The sequence below is a fragment of the Hemiscyllium ocellatum genome, chromosome 1, assembly GCF_020745735.1.
Source record: "Hemiscyllium ocellatum isolate sHemOce1 chromosome 1, sHemOce1.pat.X.cur, whole genome shotgun sequence".
Taxonomy (NCBI): domain Eukaryota; kingdom Metazoa; phylum Chordata; class Chondrichthyes; order Orectolobiformes; family Hemiscylliidae; genus Hemiscyllium; species Hemiscyllium ocellatum.
This window is the reverse complement of record NC_083401.1, coordinates 10,754,541-10,773,967: the sequence shown is the minus strand read 5'-3', so window position 1 is coordinate 10,773,967 and position 19,427 is coordinate 10,754,541. Positions and strand designations below refer to the sequence as shown.

The following is a 19,427-nucleotide window of genomic DNA, read 5'->3' as shown; positions in this document are numbered from 1 at the left end:
TTCGCCTTATTTTCACTATGGACATCCAGTCCCTGTACACCTCCATCCCCCATCACGAATAACTCAAAGCCCTCCGCTTCTTCCTTTCCCGCCGCACCAACCAGTACCCTTCCACTGACATCCCCAACGCCTTATTTTCACTATGGACATCCAGTCCCTGTACACCTCCATCCCCCATCACGAAGGACTCAAAGCCCTCCGCTTCTTCCTTTCCCGCCGCACCAACCAGTACCCTTCCACTGACATCCCCAACGCCTTATTTTCACTATGGACATCCAGTCCCTGTACACCTCCATCCCCCATCACGAAGGACTCAAAGCCCTCCGCCTTATTTTCACTATGGACATCCAGTCCCTGTACACCTCCATCCCCCATCACGAAGGATTCAAAGCCCTCCGCTTCTTCCTTTCCCGCCGCACCAACCAGTACCCTTCCACTGACATCCCCAACGCCTTATTTTCACTATGGACATCCAGTCCCTGTACACCTCCATCCCCCATCACGAAGGACTCAAAGCCCTCCGCTTCTTCCTTTCCCGCCGCACCAACCAGTACCCTTCCACTGACATCCCCAACGCCTTATTTTCACTATGGACATCCAGTCCCTGTACACCTCCATCCCCCATCACGAAGGACTCAAAGCCCTCCGCTTCTTCCTTTCCCGCCGCACCAACCAGTACCCTTCCACTGACATATGTGGAACAGTCCATCTTCCGCAACTACACTGGCACCACCCCCCACCTTTTCCTTCGCTACATCGATGACTGTATCGGCGCTGCCTCGTGCTCCCACGAGGAGGTTGAACAGTTCATCAACTTTACTAACACCTTCCATCCCGACCTGAAATTCACCTGGACCATCTCAGACTCCTCCCTCCCCTTCCTAGACCTCTCCATTTCTATCTCGGGCGACCGACTCAACACAGACATCTATTATAAACCGACTGACTCCCACAGCTACCTGGACTACACCTCCTCCCACCCTGCCCCCTGTAAAAATGCCATCCCATATTCCCAATTCCTTCGTCTCCGCCGCATCTGCTCCCAGGAGGACCAATTCCAACACCGCACAGCCCAGATGGCCTCCTTCTTCAAGGACCGCAGATTCCCCCCAGACGTGATCGACGATGCCCTCCACCGCATCTCCTCCACTTCCCGCTCCTCCGCCCTTGAGCCCCGCTCCTCCAACCGCCACCAAGACAGAACCCCACTGGTTCTCACCTACCACCCCACCAACCTCCGCATACAACGTATCATCCGCCGCCATTTCCGCCACCTCCAAACGGACCCCACCACCAAGGATATATTTCCCTCCCCTCCCCTATCAGCGTTCCGCAAGGACCACTCCCTTCGTGACTCCCTCGTCAGATCCACACCCCCCACCAACCCAACCTCCACCCCCGGCACCTTCCCCTGCAACCGCAGGAAATGTAAAACTTGCGCCCACACCTCCACACTCACTTCCCTCCAAGGCCCCAAGGGATCCTTCCATATCCGCCACAAGTTCACCTGTACCTCCACACACATCATCTATTGCATCCGCTGCACCCGATGTGGCCTCCTCTATATTGGTGAAACAGGCCGCTTACTTGCGGAACGCTTCAGAGAACACCTCCGGGCCGCCCGAACCAACCAACCCAATCACCCCGTGGCTCAACACTTTAACTCTCCCTCCCACTCCACCGAGGACATGCAGGTCCTTGGACTCCTCCACCGGCAGAACACAACAACACGACGGCTGGAGGAGGAGCGCCTCATCTTCCGCCAGGGAACCCTCCAACCACAAGGTATGAATTCAGATTTCTCCAGTTTCCTCATTTCCCCTCCCCCCACCTTGTCTCAGTCGGTTCCCTCAACTCAGCACCGCCCTCCTAACCTGCAATCCTCTTCCTGACCTCTCCGCCCCCACCCCACTCCGGCCTATCACCCTCACCTTGACCTCCTTCCACCTATCCCACCTCCATCGCCCCTCCCCCTGGTCCCTCCTCCCTCCCCTTTATCTTAGCCTGCTTGGCTCTCTCTCTCTCTTATTCCTGATGAAGGGCTCATGCTCGAAACGTCGAATTCTCTGTTCCTGAGATGCTGCCTGGCCTGCTGTGCTTTGACCAGCAACACATTTGCAGCAGATTTCTATTCATCTTGTCCATACCCCTCATAATCTATGCACCTCAATTATGTCCCCACTCAATCTTCTCTGCTCTAAAGAAAGCAATTAAGCATATTTAGTCTCTCCTTATAACTCAATTTCTCCATCCCAGGCAACATCCTGGTGAATCTCCTCTGTACTCCCTCTAATGTGATCACATCCTTCCTGTAGTGAGGTGAACTGTATACATTACTCCAGCAGTGGCCTATCCAATGCTCTGTACAACTCCAACATTACCACCTTGCTCTTCTACTCAATGCCATGATGGATGAAAGCAAGATTCCAAAATGCCTTCTTAATTCTCTTATTGACATGCTCTGCCGACTTCAGGGATCTGTGAACAATTGTTTAAGAACCATCTGTTCCTTTGAGCTACCCAGTATCCTGCTATCTATTAAGTACTCCCTCATCTTGTTTCTTCTTCCAAAGTGCATCACCTCACACTTATCTGGTTTAAATACCATCTGCCACTGGTCTGCCCAGTCTAACTAATCTATCCATGTAACCCACAACCATCTTCTTCACGATTAACCACTCTACCAATCTTGGTCTCATCTTCAAATTGTGCATTTATGCTGATTAGGGACAAAGTATTTGGCAATCAAATAAGACTAAAGGCAGAAAATTTGACAAGGTTTGATGGCCTGCATTCAGGCATTTTAAAGGAAGTCCTCCAAGAGTGCACACTTACTTTAGCTCTTCACTTTCTATATATATAATAGAATAGAATAGTCATGTGTATCTGGAGAGAGCCACAGTACTATAGCCAAATATTTATATGCTTCATCGAGTACTGTTTCTGGTCAATGGTAGCCCCCTCCAGAACGTTGATGGTTGGGGACTCAGTTATGGTTATGCCATTGAATGTCAAGGGGCAATGATTCAATTCTGTTTTCTTGAAGATAGCCATTGCCTGGATAGCACAAGTGTTACTTGCCACTTGTCAGCCCAAACGTGTATGTTGTCTACGACTTGCTGCATTTGGACATGGAAAGTATTTGAGGAGATGTAAATGGTGCTGAACATTGTGTTATCACAAGCAAACATCCCTACTTCTGATTTAATGATGAAGTTATGGTCGTTGATGAAGCGGCAGTAGATAGTTGGGTCTCGGTCACTCCCCTGAGGAACTCCTGCAGAGATGTCCTGGAGCTGAGATGTCTGACTTCCAAAAACCACAGCCATCTTCCTGTGTGCCAGACATGACTCCAGCTAACAGACAGTTTTCCCCTGATTCCCACTGACTCCAGTTTTGACTGCAGGTATGACTCCAGCTAATAGAGAGTTTTCTCCCTGATTCCCACTGACTCCAGTTTTAACTGCAGAGCCTTGATGTCACTCTCAGAGTCAAATGCAGGTTTGGTGTTAAGGGCAGTCACTTTCACCTCAACTCAGTTCTGGAATTTACTTTTGTCAGTGCTTGCACTAAGACTGTAATGAAGTCAGGAGCTGAGTGGCTGAACTGGCAGAATCTGAACTGAGTGCAGTGAACAATTTATGGATACGCAAGTGTTGCTGGAAAGCAATGTTGATGATGCCCTCCATGAATTTACTGACTTCTTTCTCTTGCTACTTCTTATTTCCACCCAAATTGGTTCCACATCCTATTGCCTTGTTATCACTGCACTGATACTTTTCTTTATTAATAAAGTATCCCACCTCCTTTTCCTTTATGCCTTTTCTTCTGAAATATTGAATGCTCCTTGATATTGTGTTTCCAGTCTTTGTCACTACGCAATCATGTCTGTCTAATAGTTACCACCAGATTCATTTATTTCTATTCATACCGTCACCTCATTTATCTTGTTTCAAAAGTTGAGTGTATTTAAAGAGACTTAAGCTTTGTGTTTTTATTATTTTTACTTATTCTGGTTCTAATCACTCCTGTAGTCTTCTGCTTATATTTTACATCTTTATCTGACATACTTCGAATCACTACCCTGCACCTTTGCCATTTTGCTTCTTTTTGATTTTTTACACGGGGGGGGGTGATAGGTGCCTGGAACAAGCTGCCAGTGAGGTGGTAGAATCAGAAATGATCACTTAAGAGGCACTTAGACAGGCACATGATCAGGCAGGGAGAAAAGGTTTGCTGACCATGTGCAGGCAGATGAAATTAGTTTAGAATGGCATTACGGTCAGCGCAGACATGGTGGCCCGAAGGGCCTGTTCCTGTACTGTACTGCTCGACGTTCGATGTTCTATTTTAAACTTCCTCTTAATTGAGTCCTCACCAAGCCACCACACCCAGCATGGTTCAAATGAAGTCCATCTCAATGGATCAGCTGTCTTTTTCCCCAGTAGTGGTGCCAGTGTATCAGGATCCCATTTCTTCCAGGTCAATTTTTGAGACATGCATTTACCTCTTCAATTTTATTTCCCCTACACCAATTTGCAGTTGGCTCAGGTAATAATATGGAGATTATTACTTTTGAGTTTTTGCTTTTTTTTTATTCCAAAGCTGTTCATAATACCTCAGCAGAACCTCTTCCCTAGTCATACCTATGACATTGGTACCTAAATGGACCATAACAACTGGATCCTTCCCCTCCCACTCACATTCCTCTCTAGCCTAACAGAGATGTCCTGAACCTTGAAACCAGATAGGAAACACAATCTTTGAAATTCTCTGTCTTTGCAGCAGGTGCAATATCTACTCACATAGCTATGCTATCCTGTGTTATTACTACATTTCTCTTTATTCACCACATACATGAGTGCTTTGGAACCTCGTGCTGTATTCAGTTTACTCATCCTACCTACAGCCTGTCCTTATCCAAACGAGGACCAAGAATCTAATCCTCCACATCTAACTTCTAGATTCCCATACCTGCCTATATGCAGTCACACCCTCCTGTCCCTGTCCACCATCCAAATTTGATGCAGTTAATCCAAGGGGTTTGAGTACTTCTCGAAACAGTGGCCAGGCAAGTTTCTCCCACCCTGATGTATTACAATGTATACAGCTCAGACTCCAGTTCATCAACCCTGAACCAGTGTTCCTCTCTGAGCTAACACTTACTGGAGATGTCATACTATAGAGTCATAGAGATGTACAACACAGAAACAGACTTGCTGTCCAACTCGTTCATGCCGACCAAATATTCTAAATTAATCTAGTCCCATTTGCCAGCATTTGGCCCAAATCCCTCTCAACCCTTCCTACTCATATACCTTTTAAATGCTGTAATTGTACCAGCCCCCAATCACTTCCTCTGACAGGTTATTCCATACACGCACCCCTTCCTCTGCGTGATTAAGTTGCCCCTTAGGTCCCTTTTAAATCTTTTCTTTCTCACCTTAAACCTATGTCCTCTATTTCTGGACTCCCCCCACCCTTTGTTTATTTACCCTATCCATGCCCCTCATGATTTTATAAACCTCGATAAGATCATACTGGGATTCACTAGCTCCCAGAAATGACAGCTGCAACTCATCTCCATCTGTTTCTCTAAATCTCTACTTATTTTTAATACCTACAGATGCTTATCCAATTTCCCTTTGAGAGACATATTTGAATGTACCTGCACCTCACTTTCAGGTTGTGCATTCCCGATCCTTACCATTGACTGTATATGGGGTAGAAGGAGCTTACAGAGATGAATAATGTCTTCTGATAGAATGCATATGAGGTCAGAAACTCACCTTGAGATCAGATTTGACACCAGGTTTGTGAACTGTCATAATTAGTCTCAGACGTTGTCAAGAGGAAGGTTGGAGGTGGTAATTTAGAAATGGAGTTTGGAACAGTGTGCTGATGCTGCTCCTTTAACAAAGTTGAAAATCACACAACACCAGGTTGTAGTCCAACCAGTTTATTTGGAAGCACCAGCTTTCGGAGCGCTGTTCCTTCATCAGGTAGCTGTGGGACAGGATCATAAGACACCAAATTTATAGCGTAAGATCATAGTGTCATACATAGCTGGGGTTTGGGCTACTTTTTTGAAATGTTGTGACGAGGTATAGCCTGGTCCATAACTTCAGGGACAGAAGTCAGTGGCTTTAGTCTTCCCAATATTTTTTGGATAAAACTGGTATTGATCTAGTACAGATGCCAGAATCAAATCTGTGCAAATATCTTGGAGGATTGAAGGAGATTACGTGATAGTAAGAAATAAGACTATGGAGGGATTTGGGAAACAGGGATGAGAATTTAATAATGAATATGTTTCACAATATGACTCTCTGTGACTCCACTTGCATGTGGAGGTGATAGATGAACAGGAGTTGGTGTGAGTTAAGATGACAGAGTTTTGGATGACCTCAAACATGGGACACCAGGCAGAAGTATGTTGGAGTAGTCAAGTCTAGAATCAGCAAAAGCATGGAATGAGGTTCCAGCAGCAGATGAGTTCAGTCAGAGTCATGGTCAGGTAATGTCAAGGTGGTGGAAATAAACAATTTTGGTGTCAGCCCAAATATGTGGTTGGAAGTTCCTCTCAGGATCAGTTCCAACACCACATATGTGAGTAGACTGGCTTGCTATCAAAATAGCAGGGAGAGAGTTGGAGTCAATATCAGTGTACTATAGAAATGTGAGTGTTTTCCTTTTCTTTAACAGAATGTATCACTGAAGGATGATGTACAGAGCTTGCTACTGGCTCCTGAAAATAGCCACTATTGTCTGGCAAGGACTTTATATCAAAATAAGAGTAGTTAATTGCCATGAGCCACTGTATATTCGGCTGGGTCTTGGTTGATCTTCGCCTCAGTACTATTTGTTCTGCTTTTCTTCATATCTCTTACTGTCGATTTTGAACAAAGGCTTTCCTCAGTCATCAAACATCTGATTGACAGCAGCACTTTTTTTGTTGTGATATTGATGGTGATTGCTGGGCATTTTTGCCCATCCGGAGTTGCCCTTGTACTGAGCAGCTGGCTGGTGCTATGATAGGGGCAGTTAAAACCCAACCACATTGATGGAGGTTTAGAGTCACATAAAGGCCAGATTAGATTCCCTACAGTGTGGAAACAGGCCCCTCGGCCCAACAAGTCCACACCGACCCTCTGAAGAGCAACCCACCAAGACCCATTCCCCTACATAAGACCATAAGACATAGGAGTGGAAATAAGGCCATTCGGCCCATCGAGTCCACTCCGCCATTCAATCATGGCTGATGGGCATTTCAACTCCACTTACCAGCGTTCTCCCCGTAGCCCTTAATTCCTCGAGACAACACGAATCTATCAATCTCGGCCTTGAAGACATTTAGCATCCCGGCCTCCACTGCACTCTGTGGCAATGAATTCCACAGGCCCACCACTCTCTGGCTGAAGAAATGTCTCCGCATTTCTGTTCTGAATTGACCCCCTCTAATTCTAAGGCTGTGTCCACGGTTCCTAGTCTCCTCGCCTAATGGAAACAATTTCCTAGCGTCCACCCTTTCCAAGCCATGTATTATCTTGTACATCTCTATTAAGTCTCCCCTCAATCTTCTAAACTCCAACGAATACAATCCCAGGATCCTCAGCCGTTCCTCATATGTTAGACCTGCCATTCCAGGGATCATCCGTGTGAATCTCCGCTGGACACGTTCCAGTGCCAGTATGTCCTTCCTGAGGTGTGGGGACCAAAACTGGACACAGTACTCCAAATGGGGCCTAACCAGAGCTTTATAAAGTCTCAGTAGCACATCTCTGCTTTTATATTCCAACCCTCTTGAGATAAGAGACAACATTGCATTCGCTTTCTTAATCACGGACTCAGCCTGCATGTTTACCTTTAGAGAATCCTCGACTAGCACTCCCAGATCCCTTTGTACTTTGGCTTTACTAATTTTCTCACCATTTAGAAAGTAGTCTATGCTTTTATTCTTTTTGCCAAAGTGCAAGACCTCGCACTTGCTCACGTTAAATTCCATCAGCCATTTCCTGGACCACTCTCCCAACCTGTCTAGATCCTTCTGTAGCCTCCCCACTTCCTCAGTACTACCTGCCTGTCCACCTAACTTCGTATCATCGGCAAACTTCGCTAGAATGCCCCCAGTCCCCTCATCCAAATCATTAATATATAATACGAATAGCTGTGGCCCCAACACTGAACCCTGCGGGACACCGCTCGTCACCGGCTGCTATTCTGAAAAAGAACCTTTTATCCCAACTCTCTGCCTTCTGTTAGACAGCCAATCCTCAATCCATCCCAGCAGCTCACCTCGAACACCATGGGCCCTCACCTTGCTCAGCAGCCTCCCGTGTGGCACCTTAACAAAGGCCTTTTGAAAGTCTAGATAGACCACATCCACTGGGTTTCCCTGGTCTAACCTACTTGTTACCTCTTCAAAAAATTCCAACAGGTTTGTCAGGCATGACCTCCCCTTACATTTACCCCTGACTAATGCACCTAACACTATGGGCAATTTAGCATGGCCAATTCCTCTGACCTGCACATCTTTGGACTGCAGGAGGAAACAGACACAGGGAAAACGTGCAAACTCCATACAGTCACCCGAAGTGGGAATTGAACCCAGGTCCCTGGCGCTGTGAGGCAGCAGCGCTAACCACTGAGCCACCGTGCCACCACAAATGTTACCTGGGTTTCGGGAGTAATAGTCTAGCGATAATCCCAGTTGGACATTATCTCCTCAGATAGATAAGAAGGGTAGGTTTCCTTCCCTAAGGCATCCGTGAAGCTTTTTTGACAGTCATTTCATGGTCACCATTCCTGAGACTAATTTTGAAATCCAGATTTATTAATTGAATTTGAATTTCACCAGCCACCATGGTGGGAATTGAACCCATGACCCCAAGGTAGCAATCTGGGCCTGCAGATTACCAGTCCAGTGATGTGACCAGTATGCCTCTATTTTCCGCCTATAGTCTTTTATGGCAGTGAGAGTTTCAGACTATTGTTCTCTTAGGGATGTAATTGCATTGGAGGAGGTTCAGAGATCATGAGATTAATCCCAGAGATAAAAGACTTGTTTTGTGCAGAGGCATTGAATAGTGTAAATCTGTATGTGGTAGAAGAATTAGAGGAGATCTAATTCTGACACATGCGATGCTGAGGGGGACTGACAAAGATGATGTAGAGCAGATGCTCCCCCTTATCTAAAATGAGGAGCAGTCTAAAATGAGACATTGTTTTACGTTAAGGGGTGATAAGTTTAAAGCAGAGGTGAGGAGGAATAACTTACCTGGGAAGGTTGTGAATCTATGAAATTCACTACACTGCACTGCAGGAAAGTGGTCGTGAGGCCAAGATGAGATCAGCCATGATTGTGTTAAATGTCAGAGTAGAGTCGAGTGGCTGAATGGCCTGATCCTGCTCCTAGCTCTAATGTTCCTATGTTTCAATTTATAATTTAGCTCTTTTAATCCTAATGGTAAAATGTCAAATAAACAGTTTTTACAGTTGACAGCTTTGTCACAGTTGACGTTTTGGACGTTGTGGGCGGCACGGTGGCACAGTGGTTAGCACTGCTGCCTCACAGCGCCTGAGACCCGGGTTCATATCCCGACTCAGGCGACTGACTGTGTGGAGTTTGCACGTTCTCCCCGTGTCTGCGTGGGTTTCCTCCGGGTGCTCCGGTTTCCTCCCACAGTCCAAAAGATGTGCAGGTCAGGTGAATTGGCCATGCTAAATTGTCCGTAGTGTTAGGTAAGGGGTAAATGTAGGGGTATGGGTGGGTTGCGCTTCGGCGGGTCGGTGTGGACTTGTTGGGCCGAAGGGCCTGTCTCCACACTGTAAGTAATCTAATCTAATCTAAAAGGGATCCAGTGACCCTTCCTCAGAACTGTTCTAAGGAACGGTCACCAGACCTGAAACACGAACAGTGATTTCTCTTGACAGATACTGCCAGACCTGCTTAGCTTTTCCAGCAGCTTCTTTATTTTTTTAGAATTACAGCATCCACAGTTCTTTCGGTTTTTATTTAATGAAAATGTGAAGTAAAAACAGAGAATGCTGGAAAAACTGAGCAGGTCTGGCAGCATCTGTGGGGAGGCTAATGGAGCTAACCGCTTTGAATCCAGTATGACTTTTTCCAAACTTCAGAAGAGAAAATAACTAGATGGATTTGAGCTGAAATAGGGCAGCCAAGGGCTTCTGCCTTCAGTGCTGGTTTATCCTTGGATATTGGCAAAACTTAATACGGTCTAATATCTGCAGATCATCCTTGATACAGGAGCAATTAGAGAAATGGACTTTAAACTCCCCAATCTGATCTTTGTGACAAGTTCACACTTTTCCTAATTGCTTGATCTAACCCTATTCTCACTATTGCACTGTGCCAGTATTGGTGTGAGTGCATGCTTGTCTTTCACAGCTGTTTTGAACAGGCATCAACCTCTCCTGTTTACAAAGAAACTTCTGCCAAATGGGCACACGTCACCCTTTTCATCGATGAAGACATAGTGCCAAGTGTTTGTTTATTTGGTCTACACTTTCCCCTCTGACAGCCGCCCCTTTCATGCACATTTTCACAGCCTGGTTGGGATTAAGTTACCTTAGCCTCGCTGGTGTGTATTTTGTTAGGGAATAACAAATTCTGAAGTAATTTTCTCTTTAAGGATGTATTTTACAGAATTAGAATCGGTGAATTTATCCATTTGTGTGGATAGTCAATTCCTCAAGCTGCTTTTTTCCTATTGAAAGACTGAATTGACCTCACAAAGTAGGGATTCAGTGTCTAAAAAATAATAAGTTTTTTCATATAGTTCTATATTTATCAGCAATGGTAGTTTTTTCCCATGTCGTAAGGACACATGCTACGTATATTACACTGAATAGCAGACATAGTGAGTGAGAGGGGTAGAATGCTTTTTTTTAAGAATTAGAATCCCTACTGTGTAGAAACAGACTCTTTAGCCCAACAAGTTCACACCAATCCTCCGAAGAATATCCCACCCAAACCTATTCCTCTACATTTACCTGTGACTCATGCACCTAACCTACACATCCCTGAACATTATGGACAATTTAGTCAGGCCAATTCGCCTAACCTGCACATCTTTAGATTGTGGGAGGAAACCAGAGCCCCCAGAGGAAATGCATGCAGACAAGGGGAGAATGTGCAAACACCATGCAGACAATCACCCGAGGCTGGAATCAAACCCGAGTCCCTGGTGCTGTGAGGCAATAGTGCTAACCACTGAGACACTGTGCCACCCCCAGTTAATTGAACTGTTTTCAATTCTGGTCTCCCTGCTTAGGAAAGATGTTGTGAAACTTAAAAGGGTTCAGATAAGATTCACAAGTTGACAGGTTTGGAGGATTTGAGTTTTAAGAAGAGGCTGAATAGATTAGATTCCCTACAGTGTGGAAACAGGCCCTTCAGCCCAACAAGTCCACACCGACCCTCTGAAGAGTAACCTGGAGTGTCAGTTGCTGAGGGGTGACCTTACAGAAGTTTATAAAATTGTGAAGGGCATGGAAAAGATTAATCATCAAGGTCTTTCCTCCAGGGTAGGGGGGTCCAAACCTTAAGGTCAAGGGTTTAAAGTATTGGGAAAAGATTTCAAAGGGAGCTAAGGGGCAACCTTTTCACACGGAGTGTGGTGCATGTATGGAATGAACTAGATTAGATTAGATTACTTACAGTGTGGAGACAGGCCCTTCGGCCCAACAAGTCCACACCGACCCGCCGAAGCGCAATCTACCCATACCCCTACATTTACCCCTTACCTAACACTACGGGCAATTTAGCGTGGCCAATGCACCTGACCCGCACATCTTTGGACTGTGGGAGGAAACCGGAGCACCCCCACGCAGACACGGGGAGAATGTGCAAACTCCACACAGTCAGTCGCCTGAGGTGGGAATTGAATCCGGGTCTCTGGCGCTGTGAGGCAGCAGTGCTAACCACTGTGCCACCATTCCGCACACTACCAGAGGTTTGATTTGATTTGGTTTATTGTAGTCACCTATATCTAAGTACAGTGAAAGGTTTGTTTTTTTCAGCAGTATAGGCAGATCATAGCAAACAAGGCTTACGGATTATAGGGTGCTAAGACAGAGCAAAGCGTACAGGTTACATTTGCACAGGAGGTGCACAGAACAAGATCAATATTAAGAAGATCAGCATTATTTGAAGTCAGAAACTTTCTGTAGTTTCTTACAGTCCTGGGCAGAGCAGTTGCTGTACCAGGTCATTATGCACCTGGAAAGTATGTTTTCTACGGTGCATTTGTAAAATTTGGTGAGGATGTTTATCGACATGCCGAATTTCATAAGCCATCTGAGGAAGAAGAGGCATTGTTGGGCCTACTTGACCGTCACATCTACATGGGAAGTCCAGGATGGGTTGTCAGTCATTTTCACTCCTAGGAACTTGATGCTGTTGACCCTCTCCACCTCAGCTCCACTGATTTTGATGGGGACATGTCCTCCTCCTTTCTACCTGAAGATAATGAAGGGTTTTTTTTTGTTTTGTCAACTTTGAGAGAGTGGTTGTTATCATTGCACCACAACACCAAGCCACCACGACACCAAGCCCTCTATCTCACTTCTGTATTTTGACTTGTCTTTGTTTGATATCTATCCAACCATGGTGGTGTCATCAGCAAACTTAGATAGATAGCGTTCATTCGGAATTTAGCTACACTGTCGTGAGTGTACAGGGAGTGCAGTAGAAGGTTGAGAACACATCCTTGGGGAAGTATCCAGTGTTGAGGGTTATCGTGGAGAAGGTGCAGTTGTCTACCTTCACTGATTTCGGTCTGTGGGACAGGAAGCTGAGAATCTAGTTGCAGAGGCAGAGCCAAGATCTAGGTCTCAGAGTTTTAAGATTAGTCTGGGGGAGATTATGGTGTTGAAAGTGGAGCTATAGTTGATGAGTGGGAATCTGGCATCGACGAGTGGAAATCTGGCATAAGTGTCTTTGTTATCCAGATGTTCCAGGGATGAGCGTAGGGCATCCACTGTGGACCTGTTTCGTCAGTGGGAAAATTGCAGAGCATCAAGCTAGGCTGGGAGGCAAAGTTCATGTGGGGTTTAGATCAGAGTGGTGCTGGAAAAGCACAGCAGATCAGGCAGCATCCGAGGAGCAGGAAAATTGATGTTTCGGGCAAAAGCCTTTCATCAGGAATAGAGGCAGGGTGCCTGCAGGGTGGAGAGAGAAATGGGGGTGGTGGGAGCTGGGGAGATGGTAGCAAAGAGTACAATAAGTGAATGGGGGTGGGGATGGAGGCGATAGGTCAGAGAGGAGGGTGAGGGAAGGTAGCAAAGAGTACAATAGGAGAATGGGGGTGAGGATAGAGGTGGTAGATCAGAGGGGAGACTGGAGCGGATATGTGGAAAGGAGATTGACAGGTAGGACAGGTCATGAGGGTGGTGCTGAGCTGGAAGGTTGGAACTGAGGTAAAGTCAGGGTGGGGAAATGAGGAAACTGGTGAAGTCCACATTGATGCCCTGGGGTTGAAGTGTTCCAAGGTGGAAGATCAGACGTTCTTCCTCCAGGTGTCGGGTGGTGAGGGAGAAGTGGTGGAGGAGGCACAGGACCTGCGTGTCCTCGGCAGAGTGGGAGGGGGAGTTGAAATGTTGGGCCACGGGGCAGTGTGGTTGATTGGTGTGGGTGTCCCGGAGATGTTCCCTAATACGCTCTGCAAGGAGGTGTCCAGTCGCCCCAATGTAGCGGAGACCACACAAAGGATACAATAAATGACATTGGTGGATGTGCAGATGAAACTTTGATCAATGTGGAAGGCTCCTTTGGGGCCTTGGATAGTGGTGAGGGAGCAGGTGTGGGTAGTTTTGCAATTCCTGCAGTGACAGGGGAAGGTGCTAGGATGGAAGGATGGGTTGTTGGGGAGGCGTGGACCTGACCAGGTAGTCATGGAGTGAACGGTCTTTGCTCAAAGGGGTGGGGAGGGAAATATATCTCTATGTCACGGAGGGAACAGTCTTACCAGAGTAAAGTTGATATGGGCCATGACTAGCCTCTTGAAGTGGTGGAGGCTGGTACAATTATCATTTAAAAGGCATCTGAATAGGTATATGAACAGGAAGGATTTAAATGGACGTGGGCCAAATGCTGGCCAATAGGACTAGATTAACAGAGGAGTTGTTTCTTTAATCACCGATACTGCCTCTCCCATGCTGGTTGCTCCAGCTCATCTCTCCTGCTCTTGCTTGTCTTGTAGGGACAGAAGGTATGGTTAAGGGAGCACAGAGGAAAGGAGGGCACCTTTTAGTCAAGGAGGGAATGATCTTTGCGGAAAGGGGTGGGGAGTAATTATCTTAACATAGCAGTTTGGCTTGAGAGTTCCTCATTCACCAGAACCATGGCACCCAGTTCCAAACAGACTTTTGATATCCTCCAGGAATGGGACCAGGTCTGGAGGAGAAAACAGAAAGTCTAGAGGTGACTAAAAATCCACCACTGGGGCCAGGACACCTTTCGGTAACGTGAACACTAGCAGCAGGTGGGAGAATGTCACATTTTAATTTTGTGTGGCAGGGAACTGGGGAAGCAATGAGTAATTAAAAGATAACCATGTAGGTTCATTGTGTCTTTAACTAACTTGCCTAAACTACTTTGGCTGTCTGCCTTCTGGTTCATTGCATCAAACTGTTGGAATTTGAGATTAATCTGATCTTACTTTCTGGTTGTAATTTGGGAATTTTATTTAGATAATGAACAAAGAATTTTAAGATGGTATATAGGCACACTTTGCACACATGTAGTGAATCCTGCCTCATTTTGCTTAATGTATTTAGCTGTTAACTGAAAGGTTGGTGGTTTAGCCAGCCAGGGAAGAATTTGTTTCACTGTTTGTGAAGTTGCAGCTTATCAGATCAGCCATGATCTTGTTGAATGGCAGGTCGGACTCAATGGGTCAAATGGCCTACTTCTACTCCTGTGTCTTACAATCTTAAAACCAACAAAGCCATGTTCTGTTAGAATATAGAAAAGCACAGCACAGAATAGGCCCTTTGGCCGACAATGTTGTGCCAAGATTTAATCCTAATGTAAAATATAGTAACTTAACCCTACGCACTCTTCAACTCACTGCTATCCATGTGCATGTCCAGCAGTCGCTTAAATGTCCCCAATGACTTCACTTCCACCATCACAGCTGGCAACGCATTCCATGCATTCACAACTCTCTGTGTAAAGAACCTACCTCTGACATCTCCTTTATACCTTCCTCCTAATATCTTAAAACTATGGCTTCTCGTACCACTCAATCCTGCCCTGGGGAAAAGTCTCCGGCTCTTGACTCTATCTATTCCTCTCATTATTTTGTACACCTCAATCAGGTCTCCTCTCTTCCTCCTTTTCTCCAGAAAGAAAAGTCCAAGCTTATTCAACCTCTCTTCATAAGGCAAACCCTCCAGTCCAAGCAGCATCCTGGTAAACCTTTTTTGCACCCTCTCCAAAGCCTCTGTACCTTTCCTATAGTAGGGTGACCAGAACTGGACACGATATTCCAAGTGTGGTCTCACCAGGGACTTGTAGAGCTTTAGCAAAACTTTGCGGCTCTTAAACTCGATCCCCTGTTAATGAAAGCCAAAACACTATATGCTTTCTTAACAACCCTGTCCACTTGGGTGGCAACTTTGAGAGATCTATATGCTTGCACACCCAGATCCCTCTGTTCTTCCACACTGCCAAGAATCCTGTCTTTAATCCTATATTCAGCATTCGAGTTCAACCTTCCAAAATGCATCACTTCGCATTTATCCAGGTTGAACTCCATTTGCCATTTCTCAGCCCAGCTCTGCATCCTGTCTATGTCACGCTGCAGCCTGCAATAGCCCTCTATACTATCGATGACACTCCAATCTTTGTGTCATCTGCAAATTTACTAACCCCACCCCTCAACCTCCTCATCCAAGTCATTTACAAAAATTACAAAGGGCAGAGGCCCAAGAACAGAGCCCTGCGAGATCCCATTCAACATTGACCTCCAGGCAGAATACTTTCCATCTACAATCACTCTCTGCCTTCTGTCAGCCAACCAATTCTGAATCCAGATAGCCAAATCTCCCTGTATCCCGAACTTCCTGACTTTATGAATTAGCCTACCATGGGGAACCCTATCAACTGCCTTGCTGAAGTCTATATACACCACATCCACTGCTCGACTGTCGTTGACCCGTCTTGTCACCTCTTCAAAGAACTCAGTAAGATTTGTGAGGCATGACCTGCCTCTCACAAAGCCATGCTGACTTTATTATTGGGACTGCTAATAATTCCAACTGGATACTTATACAGCTTCTTGAAAAGCTGAAATGTTGAGGTCAATTCAGTAATTTTATACAAACACATTAGTCTAAAACCCTGACTGTAATATAAGGTAAAGAAAGGGAAAACTAATGTTAACTTGAAGTATTTGTTATTTTTGGTTACGATGCAAAATTTCTTCTCAATCAGCATTAAATCAAAGTTGCAGTTACTTGTTTTGCGTATCTTTCTGTATTCTGATTTTGTTTGAAACTAAATACTGGCACTATTATCATCACATATCAATATTAATTTACAAAATAAATTTTAACCTAGCACTGAAGCATGGTTAAGATATTATTTTGGTCAGGATAATCTCTGCTTTAAAATTGGATGTGTTGTTATATATTATTAAGTTTTCCATTTTTGGCTACCTTCTGGATAAAGTCTATAGCTGAAAAAAAGACCTGGTTATTAACAGCTTACGGTTTATGGGGGTTGGTGCCTGCAAATTGTTTGTTCTGTTCAATACTTTTGATAATGAACCTATTTCAAAGTATACTTCAATGGCTGTAAGGTGCTTGAGATCATGGGATGGCTCTGTAATTAAGCAAGATTTTAATTTTTTTTCAATGTACTTCATTTTGATCAACATTAACAGGATGTCCTGTTAACCCCAGCTCTGGGTACAGGGTATTAGATCAATGCGCATACAACAAGAGGAACATCAAACAAACTGCATATTTAGCAACAACAACACAAAGTTGAATATCCCAAAGTGTGAGAAGTAATTCAAAAAATTGATAGCCTACCCAAGGAAGTGATGGGGGAAATAATGGTGGGATCAAGGATCAACTTTCAAGGTGAAATGAATGGATTCTGAAAACAGCAGGCTTGTTGTTTGTATTATATAAATATAAATACTGAGCCGGAACAGTAAAGAGATGTATTTTGCCTTTGAGTGAACATGTGCCACTCTGCTTCTGTATATTTTTATAAGTCTCTTTTCTTGGAGGAATGTAGGACTAGGGTTGGCAGCTTCAAGATAAGATATTTTGAGTAAATTTCCCATTTAAGACTGAGATAAGAAGGAATTAGTGGTAGTTATAACCTGAGGGTTACCACATCTCAGGTAAGGAGTGAGGTTGAGAAGATAGGACCTTCATGGTGACCTCAGGCAGCCCAGTTGGCTGGACATCTGGTTTGCAATGCAGAATAACAACCCTACAGGTTTCTTAAGTGTGAGCTTGCTGAGGTCTTGTCCATATCCTCTTCTCTGTCATTCTCTTCTCATGATGTTATACACTAGATTAGCCTTAACGCTTCACCTAGGTTTGCTATTAAAACATTATTACCTTGCAATCTGAGATATTTTAAGTGATAGAAAGGTGTGGCTGTGAACTCATGCACACGTGTTCAGTTGAGCTGAATCCTGTTTTCACACAACAACAATCCCCACACACTTCGCTAGGGGTTATTGTAAAGTGATTGGAGTGGATCATCTGTTTTAATTCTCCCCATTCATACTGTCCCATGTCTGACCTGCTGAAATAAATCAACTCCGAAGGGTCTGTTTCCATGCTGTACATCTCTATGACTCTATAACTCAGCTTAGACTAAGAATTGAGGTTCTCTTTATCACATTGTCAACTGATCCTCAGGTTTCCCGTGCCACTTCCTCCATCACTAATTTCTCACTTTTGCCATTATATTTCAGCTTTGGGAGGCACAGAAGGTTCGACAGGTAAATTTTCTTCTTTAAATATTCCTGAAGTATTGTACCACTTAATACAAGTATAATATGTAATATTATTGTAAAAATACTCAATGTATTTTTATTACACTAATTCATGTTGCATCAAACTTTGTGAACCATGTTTGAGTTAGACTAATTGCAGAAGTGGTTAATCACACTGACTTGCATTTTCTATCATTTTAGTGAGCAACTGAGAAAGGAAGTCTGTCCTGAACTTGAACTCTGCTTCTGTGTTTAGTGGTCATTACATCATTGGATTAATAATCCATAATAATATGAGCTCAGATCCCATCACAATAGTTAGGAATTTGAAATAATTTGAAAAGTGTGGAAATAAGAACAAATAAAAATGCTGATAAGACTGATAGACTGTTGTAAAATATCCATGGATTTACAACTATCTTTTTGTGAAGGAACCCTGCTGTCCTTGAACTGTATGGCTCTCTGTGACTCCACTTGCATGTTGAATCTTGGTTACCCAATGAAATGGTTGGTCAACCCACTCAGTTGTGCACGGGGCAGCAATGGAATGGGAATAAATACCAACCTTTGCACCCAAATCCCAAGAATGAATCAAAATACCAATATGGGAATGCTCTTTAAAATTGATCTAGGTTAGCTGCAACAACTTCCTTCACTACTGACCACCTAACCCAGCCACTTCCCCCTTTCAAGGCCATGATTCCATATCATGAGACTCTTGTAATCTTGTATCAAAGATGTTATGGTAAGTACTCAACCCAGGGTCAATGCTGAAGTGGCATTTAGGCAGCCCTTGGCGGTTGCAATAAAGGGGCTCTTAGCTCTTGTAGAGAACATGCAATTCTTGCATTGTCTATTCCTGCAGCACACATTGGAAATGAAGAACTTGATGAGCCAGGAATCAAAGTCATAGTTGGCACACTATATTCCACCTGACATCTGGAATATTATCTATACAACTGCGTAGTTTCTTCCCTTCATTCCTCTGAAGGTTATATTTCTACTGAACTGTCTATTATTGAGTAATCAATTTGTGTGCATCAACAGACTGATTAAACATGATGGGAAATGGGGTTCACTACCACCTTAATTTTAACTCTTACATCTGTGTTGAATAGCAATTGCTATCTGAAAATCAGGAAAGGTGACATCCCATCATTGGAGTGATTTACATTAACTGTTAGACAGAAAGCCGGACCACAAGCCAACATTCAGTTGCTCTGAGATACAATGAGGTGGTCTTCCAATTCACTGCACCACAGCATCTAATCTTGTATTGTCTTCTATTCATAACAAAAGACTAATGAAGTGTACTTCTTTACTGTTTTTCCTTTTTCTGTGTTTTCAGGCAATTTTGCATCCAGACACCAATGAGAAGATTTTGATGCCGTTCAGGATGTCGGGTATTTTTACATTTAGTTTTTACATTTATTTTGTAGC

The 19,427-nt window shown here is 44.5% G+C and overlaps 1 protein-coding gene across 1 annotated transcript in view; it reads left to right on the top strand.

Moving 5' to 3' along the window:
* Positions 1 to 19,427, top strand: part of LOC132817603 (sideroflexin-5-like) — a 329,512-nt gene that overhangs the window by 97,419 nt on the left and 212,666 nt on the right. The window contains exons 4-5 of the mRNA XM_060828111.1: positions 17,967 to 17,993; positions 19,336 to 19,390. Of these exons, the coding sequence (XP_060684094.1) occupies positions 17,967 to 17,993; positions 19,336 to 19,390 (82 nt within the window). The remainder of the gene's footprint in view (positions 1 to 17,966; positions 17,994 to 19,335; positions 19,391 to 19,427) is intronic.